Genomic DNA, 22,459 nt, shown 5'->3' with positions numbered 1-22,459 from the left:
GATCCAGATGGAAATCCAGATAGAATTCGGGTTATTTGCGGGGATATTTTACCTCGATCGGAGAGTGTGGAATAACGTCTCGATTTTCTCCATCGTCTCTCCGCGTCTCTACGTCATTTTATCCTCGATTGGATATTCGGCGAGCGAAGCGCAGTTGCGTCTTCGTAACATAATCTTGTCATCAACGATAATAACGACCGGGCATCAAGCATACGTCAAATATAATTGCAGGAACACGAGAAGAACGATTCTATTTCTCATTCTGCTATTCTATCTTATTGTTTAGGATATATTCATGCAATTTTATCGTATATATAGACTTCTCTTAATTCAATAATTTTGCTTGCATTTTTTTATTATCGGTATTGCGATCGCAAATTATTTTATAAGTCGAGCTTTGTGTCACATTCTTCCTTGTGCGATGAAATATTATTTATCATGGACGATGAAACTTTTAACTACGCGAAAAGAATAACATAGACTCTGTTCCCATGTGATGACATTTTACACATGATATAGCCGCTTAAACACAACCATATACTTTAAGGTGTAAAGAAGAATAATTTGGCATTAAAAGGAGAGTAGGTGATGGGTGTTGTCTTTTAAATATTACGTTATGGACTTGATTACTCCAGTTATCTTTGGTACTTTAATCCGCTTCGCGAATTGGCCGGCTAAATTCCGCTTTATAAACTTGAATCATAAATGGAAGATATATAAAAATTTTTATACGAAAAGAAAAAAAAAAAAGATAGAGGAAATAAATACGAGAGGCAAAAACGGCGCGCGGCTGTTATATTTAATTTAGAAGGCGACTGATATGCAGCTTCAATTCTATGCTTTACGACGTATAGGGATTGGATATAACGTAGAGAGGTGGCTTTGCGAATTTTTATGACAGAAGCTGAATTATTTTTATTTCGGGTTAATCAAATCGTGCTAGTAAATTTTGCAACGAAGAACACGAATTGAGATAAATGCATGGATTAATGCGTGCAGTGATCGACGTCGTCTCATTAAAATTAAAGAGACAATAAAATGAGCATTAACAAGAATAACGTGTGCGAAGCAGATCTTGATTTGTATAAAAGTTATAATAACAGAAATCTCTAACGAGATTGTATAAAATTTTTTCCACACTCTGTTGCTCGACGAAGTTAGATCCATAATGGATATCTCGTCGCTTTTCAGATATGCTTACATCGACGAGATAACATTATGGCTGCAGGCACAGGCAAGGCACGTTGAACGATTATCGGTTTAAATATTTCGTGTCCCCTGATTGAATTTTCCGTAACGAAGCGTAACTATGTTACCGGTGTAAAAGCCTGTTAACTTATCCTGCAATGTCTCGACGAATTAACATCGGCGCACTGCAAAATTTAATTTTGACCCGTATCCCGTTAACGCGGCAGTTACGGAATATACTGGAGAAAGCCATTTTGGATCTCTAACGGGTGAGGCTCGTCGGTTGGTCATGTAAATGTAAGAACTGCTTTCGTAAGGGGGAGGGGTTATCTACAAGAGAGATAATACCGTTACTTGTGTAAGTTTAATTTAACTGTCCCGGTTCCATCTTATATATACAAAACAGTCGTAGACGAGACTTTAGCAGGTCTCTCCCGTGGTTAAATTAAACTTCTGTCTCTCGCGCGCGTATGTACATATCTACGTATCCCGATCTTGCACTGATACGTATAAACATAAGAGGAAATACACAGTAACAGTCAAGTTAAAGCTTTTGTACGAGATACATCTTTAAGAAGTGATAGAATTAAAATTAGCTATTGTCACAATAATTACGTATACAATCAAAATGCAAGCGCATTTTCTATCAATAATGTTAATGTGTTTATTTATTTTTTTATTTTTTTCTTTTTTTTTGAACGAAAGCACGAGCATCGTAATGAGAGGCCTGACGAACTCTTTCCATCCTTATCGCTTTGAATATTCAGCACCCTCCGCTGTAAAAGCACCCGTTTTGTTTCCGCATGCACTCGCCTTTTGCTCTTCCTTTCATTCGATTAAAATCCCCATCAAAATTTGCGGAAGCGGAAGCGACGGATACGCGAAGTTGAATATTGCAGAAGCCGCAGGAATCCAATTTCAAAATTTAACGTAACTACCTGATTCGCGAAGTCATATCGGATTCACGATTTATAAGATTTTTATATAGATTTTACGGTATATGTGTTTATATTATAGTTCTCCTTATGATTCATATTTTAATGCAATGATTTTATTGTATGCGACAGATGTATACATAATTTTTTTAAGAAAACAATGCAATTTTTTCAAAATTTACATATGAAATATAATAATATTTTTTAAATACATAATTGCCATATTGATACTTCAACAAAAATGATAATGTACAATTTTTTAAGATACGAGTTTCTACATCATTTTCATTCGATCAATATTAGCTGCTGTTTCTCCGCATATACAGAAGGTATATAATTACACCGATATTGATATGGAAAGCACGGCACGTTGAGCATCATAATTACGATACGTATTGTACACATGCGTACATACATTTTGCATATTAAGCGTGTAATCCGGGATTGCATAAACATCGTACTGTAGCAGAATTTTTCACTTGACTGCTGTTGAAATCAATCGGGGCGGTTAATCGTAATAACAGGCAGCCGACGCAGTCGTACGGAATTAGATTGAGCATTAATTAAATAAATATCGAATGCTCGGACGATAGATTCTTCGAATGAAAATTCCAATAATAATAAATTGAAACGCGCCGCTGAACAAAAGAATCTTTTTCACTTTCCGTTTTAGACTCCTTCGTCAAACTCTTTTCGCCCGCTAAGAAATTAAGTCGTTACAAAATCTTCTTCACGATATCCGCGGCATTGTTGGTCACGCGATTGCATCATCTCCATTAATTTAACTCGAAGCCGATTTTTCGTAATGGTTATCACCTTTTCCAATCGGAACGGCAGCGTTTCCATTTCATCGCCCGAGTCGAGGCGAGGACGACAAGAAGCTGAAAATGCGGCCGGGGGGATGGAACGAGGTCAAGTTGATTTTATCTCCTTGTAAGCGCGGGTGCGCGCCTTCGAAACCCGACCGACGTTATTTACGGCCAATGCATTTTCATCGGCTTTATGTTCAGGGAAGCGCGCCCGGTCGCGAACATCGTCCACGTATATCGCATGAACTCGATATAAGACTGCGAACATATAATGTCGGATTAGATAAATAACCTTCATAAGAACGAAATAGAAGAAGATAACAACTGCGATACATTTTACGGATACGCAACGGTATGTAAATTCGTAAGACAATTCGTTGCGTATTGATTAACGCTTTGCGGATTGTTGCGAGAAAACTAAGAATATATTATCAAATTAATCGAAAGATTGATTATTCTCTCTCTCTCTCTCTCTCTCTCTCTTTCGAGATGTATCGGTCAAATTAATTTTTTTTAATCTCAAATACACACACACACACACACATTATAAAGTAATATTGTTATTTAAGTAAGTAGAATATTTTGTAGATATTTTAATATAAATAAGCGATAATTTTTTTATTACAAGTTTCTTCTTTTTTCTCTCTCTTACATGTATATTATAATTTAAATACAATAAATATATTTTTAATATATTACTAAAATTATATTATCATGAATATCAAATTAAACAAAAATTTGTCGATTTCTTATTGTCTATTAATCATCCATGGTGTGCCTAATCAAATATTTGTAAATAATGATATTGCAATTTGCAACTGTTTCTGAGATTCCGATTCTGGATCTATTCGAGTGCGCGCGAGTTTGTAGAGAAGTTACTACTCTCGCTCATTGCAAACACGATTTATTCTTTGTGAAAACGGGCGACAACAATCGATAGCGGTTATCTGCGTCGAACCAAATATCGGATCGTGCGGAAAGAAGGGAGCCAAGAGGCATAGGGGGACGACGGGGAAAGGGGATGGGCTACACAAACGGCGTGCCGAATTTACGAGAGCGACGCTGGTTGTTCAAATACTATCAAATTCGAATCCGATTGAGAGCAGGAGTTTAGCGATTCTACCGATCCTTCCCATCTCTGATCGAAGGCTTCGGAATTCTACGCACTTTCCTCGCCGAGTTAACATCAGAGAAATCAGGTCACAGCTCGCGCTTATCGATCCCTCGGTGAGAATCTGCCGGGTATTTATTCTTCCGCGCCGCGGTCGACGATGGAAAAGAAAGGAGATCAATATCGGCGAACCGGATATTGAGAGGTATAAACAGATAACATAAGTTTTGGATAACCCCGTTTAAGTGCCGATTCCGCTCCGAAGCGTACATGTTTCTCAAGAACGAGGAGAGCAAGTAGATAACGATGAATTTTTTTTTTTTTTTGTCGACAATGGGAGAAAATAAGAACAAGAGATTAATATAATGCGAGAATTTTCTCGAATTAAAAACTTAAAGTTACTCCAGTGATTCAAAGTTATTTTTTATACACTGATTACGAACATTTTGACATGAAGTCTCAGACATCCGAGATAGTAAAATCATTTATATCTATTTTGTTATCGAATCGTGCTAATCGTGATAAGCTTCAAATACATTTCGCAGAACTAACATAATAAATAGCATGCTCGTTTTCTTCGTCATCCGCTCGCTTTCATCCCGCCGTGCGAGTGAGGGGCCCGATAATTATAATCAGTCGGGTTCAGCATCAAGGCAAAGGGGATGATCGTCGTAATCAGGATGGTGATTCGGGGAGATTGGCGGCATGGAGGGAGTGGGGTGGGGGGCGCGTGGGGTTGATGTTGCGTGTCGTCTCCATTCGCTGCGATAGAGGGTGGACGGAGCATTTACATCATTTAATTTATGATCCTCTCTCCGTCGCGATCAGCTTGGACTATACGGATCTTCTCACGCACGCACACACGCGTATACGCGCCCCGCGAGGTATATCAGGGCCGTAAGCGTCTCGTACAAGCACATATATATATATATATATATATATATATATATATATATATATATATATATATACTGACGCACACAAAGACGCGCACTCACTAATGCAGCGATAGAATAAATTTGCATACATGTGACCGTGTTCGAACGGAACTGTGAGGAAAGAGAAATGAAGGGGAGGTTCTGATGGAACCTACAGGCAAGAACGGGAATGGAGAAACCCATCGACGTTTCCCTTCGAAATCCATGGAATGTAGCTGGTCTCGGATGGAGGGGTGGGTTGGCTGATGGTCATCGTACGACTTCGTAACAAGGGAAGCATCCGATCGGATAGTGGCACTGAAAAAGTAATGCGGTTGCTTTAAGTAATTCCATTTGGTAGAACTCGGTTCTTCGCTTTTCTTCTCCTAGTTTTATAGCGATCGCTGCGATTTCTACTCTCTCTTCTTCCGTCTTTATTTACACGTTTTTCGCTTAATTCGATTAATGAATGGTAGATCCTGTGTGTACTGTCATAGTAAGAATTTCTATAGTCAGCGGACGTGATCTCCCCGAAAGTCAACAGGCGATCGTAGACACTTTTGCATAATTCGTCTCTTTCTTTTCTCTTCGTACGAGGAAATCGCGATCTCGCGGTTGTAACCGGCTGCCTGCCTCCACCTGATGACAACTTGCGGCGGAAACTCTGGGTATTAACGGCGCCGAAACTCGAGGAAACGGGCCGTCTTATACCATAACCTGTAATGTGTAAACGGGAGTATTTGGCCCGGGGATTACCGAAACTCGAAGTTTGATTGGCCGTGCCAAGAGTATCAAGTTTTGGCTGGAGCGCGTGAAACTTTGGTTAATTTGCCGGGGTGCGCCGGGCGCAGCAAACCGAGTTTCGTGGTGCGGAAAGAGAGAGAGAGAGAGGGGAAGAGAACGCGGAGCAAATCGCACAATGTCGTCTCTGATTGGATTGATTCGTTTCGAGCTTTTCTTTCTGTGGCGATATCCAAGAGTTCTCTATAGAAAATGCGAATCCTACCGTCAGCGCAAAACTGCTCGTTGCGAAGCGGGATGCAACGAAACGCATCTGCTATTTGGAGGGATCAGTGTGATAAAATTATGTTGCACAGATATTATTGATAAACATTTTATTGATATGATGTGCCAATTTGTTATGATATTTTATAAATTTATTAATTACAATATTTTATTAATTAGCAATAATTCGTGTAATATTTGAACAACCGCTCCTGAATACTTAAAAAGATTACCTTTTACATTATTACCCGCTTACAATTAGACAAATATTTTCGATTTTCACTGTTAGATTATTGAAGATACATTGGACGATTATAGGTGTATATAAATATGTAACGCGTGAATTGAATAGTTGATATGTATAATCAGCAATACGTAATACATTTTATTTACAATCCTGTATTTCCGTTATTATAACATTATTGGACTAATCATAAATATCCGTTATTTCAACAAAATTTTCATTTTAGCGAGAAGATTTCTCATAGAAAATTCTCATAGAATATTAAATAGATTTAATGTACTGCATTTAAAATACAATTTTGCTGACTTGCCTTTAGCCCATATATTAGACTTAAATCGCATCGAGACACTGCACAGAAATCTCCAATAAAATGCCAAACGAAGGAACGATCAGAATTTCGACCATCTTATTTTATCACAATGAAATTTCGAACATTGTTCGGTAGCCTCAATCGGATGAAGACGTAATTTCCATAATTATAGAACCGCTTACGGTACAGTTTTTCTAAAGCGCGCGATAAATGAAAGCCTATCATCATGCAGTATCATCCATGTATCGAACGAATTGGCGCGAGAACGCTTTCGCGTGACTTCAAATTAAAACACGCAATTACGTGGGACCGTATTTACTTCCAATTAGTTTACGATTACCCTTCGGTCCGCTACCATCCTTTTCCCCCCATTCCTTTCCCTCTCGCCGGATATATTCTCGTTCGTTTGCCACTGAATCCGACTGAAATCGATTTCTGCGTAACGATACGTTTGAGTAATTCGCGCTTTTCACGAGTGACTGACAAACTTGTCGCTATTGAAAAATTGACGATAAATGAGCGACGCTTTTAATATGTTGTTGTCTCATCCTTGTTTTATTCGTTATCTCTTATGAACATATTTTCGTAAAAGTCACTTGTCAAAATTGAAACAGTTCTCGTAAAATTTATTGCGTTATATTGCTGATGCTTGCGAAATCATATTTCAGCATTGCTCGAGACAAAGCCTCTCTCCAGAGACAAAAATGCCACTCTCTCTCTCTCTCTCTCTCTCTCTCTCCCTCCTCCCACCCTCTCTTTCTCTTGTGCCTCTCCGCGTCAAATATTACACGCACAAAATGGAATTCCTCATCAATTTACTACGTATATGTATATACGCGTAACGTAGATATGCATTCGAGTTTTGCTACACTTTCTGTACAAAAATGTTCTTCTCGAATATTTATCGGCGTAAAATTTCACGACATTTTTAGCTTAAGATTAAGCATTGTGAACGCAATTTGAATGTGATTTAAAGTATCTAATTTTACATAATCAGGGAAGAATGATTTTTCTATATCGTTACAGTATGTCAATAAACAACATCAGCTGGCTATGGCTCGTGTACTGAAGCCACAACTGCCGCCCTCCAAGCCGCCTCTCATTTCTTCATGGCAGCTACGGTGAGTAGTTAAAATGCATAATATTCCTGATACACCTGATAATCAATATAATTCTACATATGTAATTTTTTGTTTGAAAAAAATATTCGTACAAACTTTAATAATTTACAAAAAAAACAAAATTTTGTACAATATTTTTTGGCCTTGAGACCTTTTACAAAGAGTCCTATATAATTAATACACAACTCTCGGTTATATTTTGTCATTATTTTTACCATAATAACATCGTTTTATAAAATTAAAAATCATGAGAGAGGTAGAATAGATATCGACAAACTTTTATTCGAAAAGATCTTCTGGTCCGCTTTTAAGTATATTTGAAAATAGATTTTTCTATTTTAAGCCGCATTCTCGATTTTATCTGCCTTGATGCCGTGAAGTAGTTCGATCGTTTGTTAAGTCGTGCATCCCCGATATGTCACATATGTACATATATGTGTGTGTGTGTGTGTGTGTACGAAAGACAGAAAGCCGTTCTGCTGTCTCCGTCCCTTTCTCGTTCGGATAGAATCCAAAATTCTAAACCGCCCCTTCCGGATATTCGTTCATCGTATATCTTCGAGTCGATCGTGCACTTTGGTACGTCACGCCGCCGGTCACGGAGAATTATACGTGTAACAATTTAAGGATGGTAGACTGAATGCGACCATAGCAACGTTATTTACTTAGTTACATTTTTTTGATAATAATCATGTTGACTGTATTTTATTCAATTCCTTCTTCGCACTTGTATACCCGATGCGTTGGTATCACTCTCTGAGATATCTCGATCCCTATCGTATATTTTTGGATCATTGCGTTGATTTATTGCTAAAAATGTAACAAATATCTTCACGATATATTTTCGCGATTATTTGAATTTTTTTCAACTTCTTTAATACAATTTACGTATATTGTTTAAATTTGCATAAATATGAATAAACATTTATATCTAATTTTCCGAGAAAGCAATGTACGCGTTTCGGAGGATTTACCGAATATCTGGGACTAAACGGGCTGAAGATATATTTCCTTAGAGATAGATCGCGAGATCAGCCGCACACCATTACACCGACGTGCTTAATCGGAAAAGTGGCGCAAGATGAAAGAGCCGTAAAGAGAGGCATGGCTTCGCGTCTAGAGAACGGTGTTCGCCGTTTGAAATACGTGCGTGTCTCGATGCGCAGGTGGGAGGGGGGAGGGATGGGGTATGTAATCGAGGGCTGGCTGCCGCGCGTTCGAATCGCGTCGACTTTGCTGAATGTGCGGTGGCGCTTCGATTAATAGTTATTGGTTTCGTTGCCGGTTGCAGCGGTCGCCGCCCGCCTCCGCCGCCGCTTCGGCTTCTTCTTTTCTGCTCTCCTCGTCCGTGACGGAGAACCGTGATGCCAACCGCGCATCGGCAGCTCCGTATAGTATATTAATCGCTTTCGAATCGCGCTGTGAAAACGGGAGGAGCGCCTGAACCGAGATGCGGGCATCCGCAGGATACGAAAGATACGCGTAATTACGCCTTGCATTCAAGCGAGACGATTTGATATATATTTTGCAATATACACTCTCTTATCATTTTATACTTGCGTAACTTTTGCTGTGGCAAAAAAGAAAAATATTGATATATAAAGTAGCGAAAATGAAAGCAAGTTAAGTCTAACGTGAAAGAAGTTTCGCGAGACAAAATTATCGCGTTACAAAATTAAGATATGATTGATATTTATATCAATTAACGAATACATTAATGTCATATTAAAAAATCGTTAACACAGAAAAAAAAAAATCGTCCCGTTGATGTAGTAGAGATCCGAGGTAACATTAATCGTTTTTTAATCGCATCGTAATTGTGCAAGCGGACCAAGCAGGGGATGCGAGCGCTATCGACGCGAGCATTCAGTTTGATCGCACCATCCAACAACACGACTTACCGCCGTCCCTGGTGCATCGTGTATCGTCTGGCGTTTATCTCTAGTCGATAACACGTGCGATACGCACCTGCGTCGAATTTTATGTCGTCACGAGCCACTCCGAGGTCTCTGGTAGGCTCATAACGCGTAAGAAATATTAAAATAAAACGCCTAACTTTTTTTTTTTTTTTTGCCAATCTTTTATTGGCAAATTACGATTCTACCCTTGTCTGATATCTGTAAAAAGTTCGGGTCTGCAAGAAATTAATTTATTATTTTTTATACATTTGTTGGTTACTATTGATAGATCTGCACAAAGTATTGATAATAATTGGGAAAGCGTGTGATTCTTTTAATTTCTTTAACTCGCTCGATTTATTTCATCATCATAGATAAAAGTTATTTGAAAAAGTTTGATTATGGAAGCTAGCCTATGAAGTTTGACAAAAATGAAGAAATAACGAAAAATAATTGAACATTACATTTTTGTTAAGATAAGGGCGGATAAGCATTTTCTCTTGCAAATAATGGGGAGAGTTTAAAGAGGAAGAGAATAAGGACACAGAAGGCGAACATAAATATTCAGTCTCTAATCGAGCGCCTCACTCCACCGTACCATCGTTAATTTTCCGTAAAGGCCGATGAAGAGAGTAAAAAGTTAAGACTGAGTGTATCGGAGAGTGTAAAAGCGTAGACGCTACGTAACGAGCAATGGGAGGCTCTTCCGGTTACTTTTCCGTCGAGTTATTGCGTCCGCGCTTCTCGCCATCGTTAAAAGGTAAACGAGCGGATGCTTCTTTTCGCGAGACGATGCTTTATCGCTTTATAAGTAGTCACGATGAAGTAGACAATCGTGAGGGCTATTACTGCTCGCTTCGCTGGTCGGAGCTAAAGCTTTCGGCCCGTTTGTAAGTGCGTTCATTAGAGTCGACTAAATCGACTCTTTTTCTGTGCCTATATTAAAGGTAAGAATAGATTATAAAGAAATATATTATCTCTAAAAAGGAAAAATCCGCGTTTAATTAATATTCATTACTCTTAGCGCAAGCTAGATTTTATGGAAAACGTAATATTAATCAAATTTTAACTTTTTCATCTGAATTTTTGAATTTCAATATTTTTGATTTGATTATCGACTATATTATGGTTGAAAAAAAATGTATTTCTTCTTTTAAATTTATTTTGATTTATACAGATAAAAGTATAGTATAGATAAAAAGATTCGCGAGCATATAGATAATTGATCGTGAGCAAGATATAAAATGTGTAAAACGGCATAGCGAATTAGCCGTGTATTTGAACCTCATTCCGTTTGCGTTGGGAATACCCGTGCTAAGCGAGTCGTGCCTCTAATTTTAAGGCAAAGCAAACCTGACGTTTCCATGCTGTTGGTTTTCATTAAGAGGCTGGGCGGCAAGCAAATGTAACCGACTGGCCGTGCTTAGCATTCAAGCCCGTCCCTACCAGTCCAGGTTCGCTATAAGTTTTCGCCGGTCCAGCGACCTCTTCCTCCCTCGTTGTTCCGGTCTCGGTAGTACATGCGGAGACGATAAAGGTGACATGCAAACGAGACACGTGCATCTCTTGTCCCTAATCAACATGTCAATTGAAATCACGTTTTTTTTATTGTCAAACTAATATTGTTTAAATAAATCGTAATATATACATAATAATAATATCTGTGTACAATATATGTATAAAGAACACATGATTATTATGAATAGGAATGATTAATATTATATCTGAATATAATTAATCAATTCGAAGATAATATAAAAATAACATGAAGAAATATAAACATAAAAAAACATATAAACATATATAAAAATGAAGCATGACATATATCTGCTTGCAATCTTACTTCTCAAATGTGAAATAACTGGCTGAATTCATTACTTCGGATTATATCAGGGAAAGCGAACATTTCGCGAGAGACGGCCTACATATCGCTAAAAAAGGAGCGCCGGCGAAATTCTTTGAGCTTTGAGCGTTTCTCGCTCGCGTTTTTTCATTAGTTAATTTTTTATTTTTTGTTTCGGTGGGCGCGAGAGCACCGGAATTCGGGTCGGCGCAAAGTAAACGCGCCAACAATTTTGCACGAGATATACACGCGCGATGGGTGCATTAGCGGGACCTTAAATACCGCCACGTGGCTTCGCGCGGAATGCACGCAGAGCGGCTTTGCCCGTCGAGACCTTTCTCTCTCCACGCCCACGCCATTCGCTTTGCTTGGTATATCTGTTTCTACCGTACACGTGCAATGTACGCGCTTCGTTACGGCGAAGCAAGGGAAAATGGAAAAGGGAGATTTCTGGCTCCCCTTATATACGCTTATATTGCGCTATACTTGCCGAGAAGAAGAAATCAGACTCATTCCGTGTACTCGACCGAGTTTCCTTACGTTAGCGTTGCCGACTTAGCCGCTTTCGCTCAGTATCTCAGGAAAACCAATGAAGTGAGTTGGTCGGAGAATCGCGCGAGAGATAAAATAGCGAAACTCCTCTAACTCGGAAGGATACTTAGTTTTACGTCTGACGCTCGACTCGCGCTTAGACATGCAAAGTTGCTCGAGATATCTTGTTCTCAACTCTGTCATAGTCAGTATATATACTTTTATTTTTTTTTTATATATATATGTACAAATTTCAAAAATAAGATCAAATTTAAAGTTTAACGTTGTATTACAAACCTCTTATATTTAAATGATTTTGATGAAGTTTTTTCAGCGGTTCGCTATTGCACGGTTCGAAACAGATTAATGCTTTGTTCTGCAATTCTTTCGAGAGAAAATTATATTACGCAATAGAATTCCCGTAATGCTCTTTTTGTCATTACAACGAATGAATTATCCCCTTCGGCAGCAGACAGCCTCGAGAAATGAGAATAGAAAGGATGGGCGGCGCACGAAAATGGCAAGAGGTGCAGAGGAAGTGGAAAAAAAAAAGAAAAGAGCTTTGTGTTACAGCCCACAACAATGCCGGTGATGCAAGGGTCGTTCTCTCAAACGATAGTCAAGCCGGTGCACAATGGGCTGCAGTTTATCGCTTTTATTATTCCTCCTTCGAAATAACGTCACTTACCCCGCGCATGTTGAATGTCCAAATATTTGGTTGTTATCGGCAAATATTAGAGCTTTTCATTCTACCTAGTATATTTTAAAATGCACCAATTCGTCGGCATATGTGTTGCGGTTTAGAGTACATTTATTATCCTCTTTTTCTCTTTTCCTCTCTGCTAATTATATTTCGTATCTAACATCATGCTTTCGTATCTACAACAAGCTTTTTTTGTATAAGCTTCTTGTCTCGGATACTATCGTACGCCAACGAGTCACGCCGACGAGACTGACATCCGGCTCAAATATTATGGAACACATATCGGAAATTTATCTTGACAACAGAATTGACCGTATACGCCGCGCTCGCGTTTACCTCCTCTTTTTCTTCTTAAGCGTGCACTTAGTTTCGCCCGTACTTCCCGAGCCGATCCAAGCGGAGTCTAGAGTTCTCAGTCCCGTAAATCCTTTAAGTGTCTCTCCGCTTTTACCACTCAGCCCTCGGACCGTAGATAGCGGGCCTGGGAGATGGGGTGGAGGAGGAGGAGGAGGAAGGAGCACCGGTCGTGGAGAGGCGGACTACTTGCGCAGTAGTTGTACCATTTTTCTTTACGTACCAGTCCGGCTTATCCCGTATCGTTTTCGTGGCGTAGTCGTTCTCTCACAATCAGAAGATTAGACGATAGTCATCTCGATGATGAAGCCCAAAGAAATAAAGCGAAGCCGTTGTTCGCGCGAGATTCCCTTCGCGGTAGATGGGTGATCTCGCGACGTGTGTTATGATCTCTCGGGTGAGAGTGCGCGAAAGAGAGTAAACGCGCTGGTATATAATTCCGCAAGTGCAACGTTGATAAATACATCGCAAAATTTAGAAGATTAATTATGAAAGAATTTATTATTGCGACATGTAAATAAATAAATACTGACAGTTCTTTTGCCTCTTTTTAATTATATACTTTTAATTATATATCGTCTTTATAAATTGTAATGAATCGTAATTTATGGACTCGATGAAAGAGAGAGAGAAAGAGGGAGACACTATCTTATATAGTATTAAATTACTTAAATTCAAGTAGAGATTTTACTTCCTCAAAATCATATTATCTGAAATTTAATTATGAAAATAATTATCGTTGAATATGAAAGAAATTTATATTTATCACGCGTTTTTTTTTTTTTTACCGATATCTTTTCATCTTTATCTTATTCATCGTTCAATGTTGGCTCAACTTCTCTCAAATACCGCAGTGAGACACCGTAATATAATCATCGATTAAGAAGTTTCGCGGAGGTTGCACTATTCGAAAAGTTAACGGATAGTCACTACTACAAGCTACGTTTTGATTTTCGCATTAATTAAGGACGCGAATTTCTCGTCTGTATAGACGAAGCGGCGAAATGATTGCTGTACGCCGATAGGAAAGAGATGGCTTTAGAAAAGAAAAAAAAGTCTTTTCAACGACCAGATCGTCAAGCGGATATCGCGAAAAGAAATAATTGCGACATCCCCGACTTGAACGTATTTATATCCGAGCAACATGCCGGTTGTATACATGTTTTCCCCGCGTGCCGGAACACCGGGTTACTTTGTAGTCTTGTCCTAACGATGCCGCGCTCTCGCTTGATGGCGATGCTGATGGTGGTAGTGGTGATGTTGCCGCTGCCGCTGCCGGCGAACACTGCTCCGGGCGCCGTGATTGTAATATAGGTCAACGTTTACACAGCTGCTTTAAGCTGGATTTACTGAAGAGCTTTCGCCGTGCCACGCCAACCGGAGCAAACTAGGACGGCAAATATATTTTTTATCGTACATTTGTATACCGCGCTCTCTACCTCTTTCTCTCTCTCTCTCTCTCTCTCTCTCTCTCTGTCATCTCTTCTCGCATGTTACGCACAAAAAGGGTTTCGTGTCCGTGTATGCGGATGATTCTTCTATTATTTCCAAAATTATTTGTAAAAGTGTCGATCTCTAACTTACCACACCATATATACCATTCTTTCCTACAAATTAGCAGTATGTTAAGGATTTTTTATTCTGTTTATCATTATCAATCTAAATTTCTCTCTCAAGATAGAGAGATTAAGTTTCAATGCGACTGTCCAAGTTTTAAGTTGCTCGAATCTCCGACATTTTGGTTTAATCCTCGGATCAACGATTCTGTCTAGAATTATATCTTGTTGAGCCTTACGTGAGCGTGGGTTGTCAATTAAAGTAACATAATTAATAACTCAAATCTTTGTCGTGATCCATCTGATACTAATTATAGCCCTAACTTTAAACAGAATCGCAAACGAATAGCATTCATTCTATTATAATTATATTATATCATAATTCCAATATTAATGCACGGTTAAATATGTAATCATTCGGAGAGTAAGGCTTTTGACCGATAACGCGGAGCTTATCGATCAATCGGGATAAGATCGAGGTTGCCATCGATGTGCGTTGCTTTGAACATATGTCACAGCACGCGAGCGAGTGAACCGTGTCCGTAAACAGAACTCCTCCATCTTCAAAGACGTCGCCGCAGCCCCTCAGTTTGCGCGCTGGTGCTTAGTTTGTCTCGCGGTCTCGCGATCTTCTTGTGAGTCTCACGCGAGATGGATCGGACCACCCACTACGAAACGGAGGAACGTGCATTTGCTAAGTAATTAATCTACTCCTAAAACCGGATCATGATATATATTTAAGAAATCTTTTTCCGCAATATCCTTATATATATATATTAAATATTAACATAAAATGTTTTCGCATTCTGTGCTAAAAAGAAACTTTGATGTATTTATTTTTAAAACTTATTGTAAAATTCATCTTTTGGAATTCTTTAATTAATTTTAATGATAAGGGAGAGAAGTAGAGTTTTTTATCGTATAAAGTTTTATGATTGAAATTTCGTTATTTATTTCATACAGATATCTTGGAAGCACAAGAGTTAATGAATTGTGCGGTTTTATGCATTACGCGAGTTAATGAATAATACTCGGTAAGCGCGGCTTGAATTACGTTACGCTATTAAAATGCTAACCTCCGTTAGTAAGTGCTTAAACCGAGGCATTTGTTAAGCGCGCGCGATCGATAATGTATGTAAATAACGGAATATTAATGATCATTAATGATAAATCGCTTTCTCCGTGCGAGTAATATTAATCTAAAGTCGTTTATCTTTTTCATTTATTCAAGAATAATATTGATAGGCATATTTCTCTTGTCATATCATATGCATAACAAGAATTTACATATGCTAATTTGAAAAAGATTATTTTAACTTTTCCTTATACTTACTGGCAATGATATTTTGAACGAATCTTTCTATTTTGTTGTTTGCTAACGAGAAACTGAAATATCTGCTGTCTTTTTTATCTTTCCTTTTTTCTTCTTCCGCATACTTGAAGACATTGGTAATTTTAGGGGAAATACGGACGGGCACTATTTCGAGCATCATTATCAGGTGGCGCATTCCCTGAGCTTGACTTTCCTGCGGTAGCAGCAACGGGGAACGGTTTCTTTTCAGAAACATACCATGAGAAATTCTAACTAGCAAAGTTTTCCAGGAGTGGCGCGAAAACGGGAACGCGCCGTAGCGGGAAGGAATAGTCGGGATGAAGGAAGGAAAGAGCAGTTGACAACTTTTTAATCTCATTGGGATCTCATTGGACCCGCTCTCTCGTTGTTCCAACGAGACGAAACCTTTCCGGCTCGCGGCAAACAAATTTCGTTCCCAGCTTCCTCCAGCAATCATACTAACGTAAACAGAAAATTTTTGTTTCTTTACGTTGCGCGTTAATAATTAATAATATAAATTCAATTCTACATAAATTTCAATTTAATATAAACATATCATGTGTTTATCATATTCTATTTTTTTCTTCAATCCAATCAAATGTTTGATGAATACGTTGAAATATTCGTGGAAAAAGATACGATTTAAAGAGACAAATAAAGATATTTGTATTTTATATTATTTAAATTTTAAAAAATTTACAAAATTTGCGATATAAATTTGTTAATTATTTATTAATTATTATTAATATAATTATTATTAATATAATATTAATTATTATTTTTTGGAAGCCTGTTATGAATCGATATGAGGTCAATTTAATATTTCTCTGCTAGAGATAGCTTTGTTTTACGTTAGCAATTAAATGGGTCGATCAAATGTTTAAATGATGACAAGTATATAAGAATATCGCACATTATTGCATTATGTTCCATACGAAACGGCGATGAAAAACGTGGAAATGCACGGCGACTTGAGCGGAAACGGCGTTGCTTTTGTCGGTTACTACTAGCAAAGAGGCAAACGGAATTGGATGCGAAGTAGTTCTAACCCATGGAGAAAAGGGCGTCGGGGGAGGAAACAGAGACTTTTATATTCTCGCTTTTTGTTCTTTTCTTGCACTTCCGAGCGTGCGCGAGAAATCGCTTCTTCAATTTCCAGCGGCTGGAATCGTGAGCATTTGCTGGGATACGCGAACACACAAGTGAGTAGGTAGATGGAACATGTACGTAATAAGGTCAATACGTACGACGCGTGTTGAGGAGACGATGTGTGCGCTGATTCTCTTAATTAAAAGACATCACTGTACTAGCAGGTCTTTGTATTATCTGGTCGATTATATTTGATCTTGACGCGAAATGTGCTGCTACTATATGCATATATGCTTTTCTAATCTGACTTATTTTACTAAAGAATTATATAATTTATTTTGATATCTAATTTTGAATAATATCGATCGAAATCCATGCTTGATATCGAATTGATTTTTCCTTAGTAAAAATTTAGATTAATTTTATTATAATTAATTTTATTATAATCAGATTAATTTTATAAGACAGTATTAAATGATACTAGAATAATAGAAAAAAGTTGTGAAACTTATATCACATTTTGCATGATTATAGAGAAACAAGCACGGTAATTCATTTATGTGATATAAATAAGATACGAACTACGTAAGAGAATTAAAAAAAAAAAAGCGAAAACAAGAAAATAAATTATCACGGGTATGGGGTTAAATGGGCAAGTTGACCCGGAAGAGATAGAAATCACTTTGGACGATATGTCGCTCGCGTTTGGGGGGAACGTTGAATGCGAAAATCGATGCGGCGGGAGAGCCGCACGATTTAGACTGATATCGGTGCAGAGGATAATATATGGTAAAGCCGAACGAGTACACGGGCACGCATAAACGATAAGCCCACCCTGCTCCTATCTGAATGTTCGCATCGGGTGCCAAGCGTGTCGTCTCTGTCGTGCGTGTGCGAATCGCGCATACGCGGTATGTATAACGCGATTTACATACCAATTAAATTCCCTGTTCCTTGCTCCTTTCCTCTTTATTCGATCCTCGAAACAAGAATGAAATTTCTGCGAAATATCGCGCGCAGTCATACAATGAATATAAACCAACATTACAGCGCAAGAAAAATTCTGCCAATTAATAACAAAGAAAGATCTTGAAAAAATGTCCTTTTATTGATATATTACTTTATTAATACAAAATACATTTTTTTTCTACAAATATAAAAATGCGCATATTTTTGCATGAATGTTTCTTTTTTTTTTCGTTTATTATTTTGAATTGTAGTGTTTGTAATTTATGCAGAAACTCGCCTGCAATATAATGTTCTACGCTTGCTCGTTAGTCGTGGAAACCACAGCAGAAATTCCCTTTCCATTTATTTTTTTTTTGAGCGATCAGGTCCGCCGTAACCTGCGTGCGAATATTATGCAAACGCGAACTAAGTATTCCTATTCGAGAGGTTTTCCAAGGGACTCTTTACCGGTGGTAATACTATGCCAGACGATCCCCGAGGCTCGTTCATGTATCATTCATGCGTCGACCTCCGCAGAGGGTTACTCACAGCCCGACGAAATGTGAAGATGTCCGCGGGCTTAGATACTTCATGACTATTCCTTTTATTACAGATTTTTAAATTATTTACTCGTCATCATCAAGTTTTAGTAATCTTATAACTCTAACTTGTAATTCGAAAATTCTCTCTCTCTCTCTCTCTCAATTTATCAATTTTTATCTAGCAATTATTTATTATAAATGCGCGATTTAAAGATTCAATAGTAATTTTTAATATTATATTTATGTTTAATATTATATTTATCTTTGAATACTTGCGCGAAGCAGTTTTTTGTTTTTAGAGAAATAACTATGACACGCGAGTTAATATTAATATATTTAATAAAAATTAATTGAAAGAGAGAGAAAGAGAGAGATGATATATATATATATAATCAATATTAAGGGTAGGTTTTTACATATGCAGTGTCTAGTAAAAGTTACACGAGCGGTGAACATAAACGAAAGAAACACAATGTCGCATCGATCATTTTTTCGATGTTCATCAACGTGTTAAAGTGCGACAAGCGCGTTAATCATCTGATTGATGATCGTCGTCGGGTCCGTTGCTAGAGCGAAATGCACGCCTCGACGAGTCGAGGCAATCCGTTGCCCCGATTCATCGCGGCACGGAAATGCCGTGTAAGAAAGTGAGGGAAGGTTTTCGAGAATTCAGCGACAACACACAGAAGAGTATCGATAGTATTTCGGTCACGTACAGAGACGGGTGAGCGTCGCGCCGGTACGATAGGCCGTGACACTGGATAATAGAGTACATACCGCATTATGTACACGTACTACCTCTGTGGCATTATATACCTTTAACACCCCCCGTGAGAATTATTATCGCATTCGAAAGTTTCCATTAGGGGATCATTCGGCCATAAAGGTCGCCCGCAATAAGCTCGCGAATTGCCACCATTCTTGTAGCCACGATGCAGTTGGAATATGTGAGCCTGCTGAGACGAAACTTGATTTTCTACAGCGCGAAAAGTACGATTCACCAAACGCCGCAGGAGCGTTTGCGATTTCGAGCCCGCATAAACCGCGTTCGAGAGATACGCCTTAGAAATGATCTCGAAAAATATATTTTTCGAGAGAAACGCAAATTTTTTATTAAGCGATAATCGTTTTTAAATTTGCCAAACTTGTGACGTTTATCATATTGTTATATATACATATATTAAATACGCACGCATATGCCGTACATCTTTTTTGATATTAATTAAAAATTAATTTGATATTTTTTTTTTCCTCTCAAATTCTCTTTGACAATTTTGCATTATTCTCAATTCTAGGATAAGAGGGACAGATTTTCATTAGCCCAGTTTTTAATCGTTATGGCATGATTGACAGCCGATCGAATGGTTTCGATTGTCATCGACGGTCTGCGATGCAGTTTCCTTCTCTTGGTCTTACGTTTCTTCGCGAGAAACTTACTCCGACTCTAACCCTGATAATTTATGGGAGTGCGCCTTCTCCAGGGGGGAATTAAATATGTCCGGGAACCGAAATCCGTTTCGGAGCAGCATCGTACGCGCGGAAACTTCCCGATAAGCCGATGGCCGTTTTAACTTTTCTTTAACTGGGAGATTGAATTCCGTTCTAACGTCCCTCTACCTCGTTCTTTTCTATCGCTATCACTTTATTTCCTTTTTGTTTCTTTTCTATTAGTTTTTTCTGTATATACAAGATATTCTATAATCGCTACTGTAAAACTGTGAGTACCCGAGAATATTATTATATTTTAATATTACATCTTAAAATTAAAATATTATATCTTAAAATAATTTTAATATTGCATGTTAACAATATAATAAATATAAAGATATCTATATTTTATTATTTAACACTTAATAGATAATGCATTCTGAATATTTGTGATTATACAATATTGATAATTAAAATCACATTGATAATATAATATGATTTTACTTTTTTCAAGATAAGCATAAAAATTATGAAAAAAAGTAATAAAAATAAATATTAGTTTCCTTTACATATTTTCTTTGCGATTAAAATAAAAGTACATTTATATTTTTTAAATATATGTTACATTTAATACGCGTGCCAAAAATGTGCTTGTCATCATATTTATTTTGAAGTACGTGAAATATATTTTGTTGATGATTCGGTTGGAGAGGGGGCACATGGCTCTCTTCGACGTTCGGTGTTGTTTGTTTATGTGCGGAGACTTCGTTTAACCTTATCTGTCGCGCAGTGAAACTCGAGCGAGAGAAAAACAGTACGAGTCGAGTCATTGTCGCGTTATTCTTCGAGAAACATATTTATTCCGTGCAATTATTAGTGATTAATATCTAATAGCATATGTGAACGATAGAGTCGTATCGAGTATAAATTTGATCGTACGAGTTTCGTCTAGTCGAATAGATCATAGTTTCTTATTTTCTCGCGTTGTATTTTTTTTTGTCACAGTGTAATAAGTTACTTGTCGCATGTATGATTAACGTTAAAAGTGCCGTGCGAAGAGTCATACGATTGTAGTATTTCTGATGAGTGTTTGTATTTTACGTAAATTAGCATGCGAATAATTATCTATGTTTTCGCGAGTGTGAAGTGTAATATCATGGAAAAAGAATAAAGAATGAACACGAGAGGAGGGGAGAAGGGGCAAGGAGAGGCATCGGGTAGAGTAACTGTGAGGTGAGGCGATTTGTTTGATTTACTATTTGTTACTTATAAAATTAATTGTTTACGAACTATTTAGCATTTATACGTAATTTATAATATGTAATATAAAATATTCAAGGTTTTATTTTGAAATATATTTACAATATTTAATAAAATATATATTAATTCATAATTTTATATAGATTTTTAAAATAATGATATATATTTAAATATTTTCTTTATATAATAATTAGATTTTTTATATTATATATATTTATATTTTATAAAACTTTATGTCTCTGAAAGAATTTTTTTCTTTGGAGCATCATGTAATTTGTTTTATTAAATGCATGTATCAAAAGAACGCGCATGAAAATAAAACATTTAATTACGTTCAATATTTTTTGAAATTATTTATTTTGTTTGTGTGTGTGAATATTGCTTTAAATCGAATATATTTATATTTTATAGATCAACTTTGTGTGTGTGTGTGTGTACTTAAACTCCGCTGTCGCGCATCATACCGGTGAGTTTACCAAATTATTTTTTTTTTTGTAATCGCAAAGAGATTTTAGAGGATTTATATAAATATATGTATGTATATGAGATAAAAAATATCACAGAACAAAAAAAAAAAAGGAACGAAAAGGGATTTGAAATCTATCTGACAATTTTTATATAAAAATTTGCATTGATAACAAACGTAATAATAATGTTACATATTTAATTATCAATTTATTTAAAATATTGAAAATGAAAAATTTCTAAAAAAAAAGTTAGTAAAGGTTTTCTCAAGAACTCTACATTTTTTTAAATCGGCTGAAAGAAACAGTGCGACTTCCGAGATATCTTGTATATATATATATATCTTTCTTTTTGTCTTTCTCTCTATCTCTCTGCGCTTCTCCATTCGCGTAACGCTCCTGCAACTTTCGGGGAAAAGGTATACATTGTTATCCCGCCACTCAGCAAAATTCCCTTGAAAATCACGGTGAATCGCGGATTTACGTCACCGAGCGAGAGTGGAGGAAAGGAAATGACCGGTTGAGGTAATAGAATGACTTCCCCTTGAACGTTCTATCTTTATCTAGTTTATTTGCGCCCAGATGGCTTTACTGCATTCATGCGAATGTTTATTCTGGTCGAACGATGTTTGACATGCTATATGCAGAAATATAGTTAACGGAAACAGTATATTTTCGCGTTGTTCAATTGGTTTATCGCGCTATAATATTTCCTCCATTATTTCCATCTTTATTAATAGCGCATTAATTTTTTTTCTACGAAAATTATATAATGTCAAATTATACAATAGAAAAAAGCGAATTAATGTTATCAACAATAAATATTAGTCACTAAATGCTAAACATGCATATAAATATTTTGTTGTGGTA

The 22,459-nt window shown here is 37.2% G+C and overlaps 1 protein-coding gene across 5 annotated transcripts in view; it reads left to right on the top strand.

Moving 5' to 3' along the window:
* The window catches only part of LOC126858489 (uncharacterized), a 364,090-nt gene that overhangs the window by 70,129 nt on the left and 271,502 nt on the right, over positions 1-22,459 (top strand). For 4 of the 5 annotated variants that reach the window (XM_050608853.1, XM_050608851.1, XM_050608858.1 and 1 more), the window contains exon 3: positions 7,546-7,640. In XM_050608853.1, the coding sequence (XP_050464810.1) occupies positions 7,629-7,640 (12 nt within the window). In that variant the 5' untranslated portion in view covers positions 7,546-7,628. Of the gene's footprint in view, positions 1-7,545; positions 7,641-20,779; positions 21,099-21,536; positions 21,592-22,459 lie in introns of those variants that run through there. The other variant, XM_050608855.1, reaches the window with a different exon arrangement.

This window comes from Cataglyphis hispanica, chromosome 25 (assembly GCF_021464435.1).
Source record: "Cataglyphis hispanica isolate Lineage 1 chromosome 25, ULB_Chis1_1.0, whole genome shotgun sequence".
Taxonomy (NCBI): domain Eukaryota; kingdom Metazoa; phylum Arthropoda; class Insecta; order Hymenoptera; family Formicidae; genus Cataglyphis; species Cataglyphis hispanica.
Note: the sequence above shows the minus strand (reverse complement) of the source record. Positions and strands in the feature narration are given on the sequence as shown.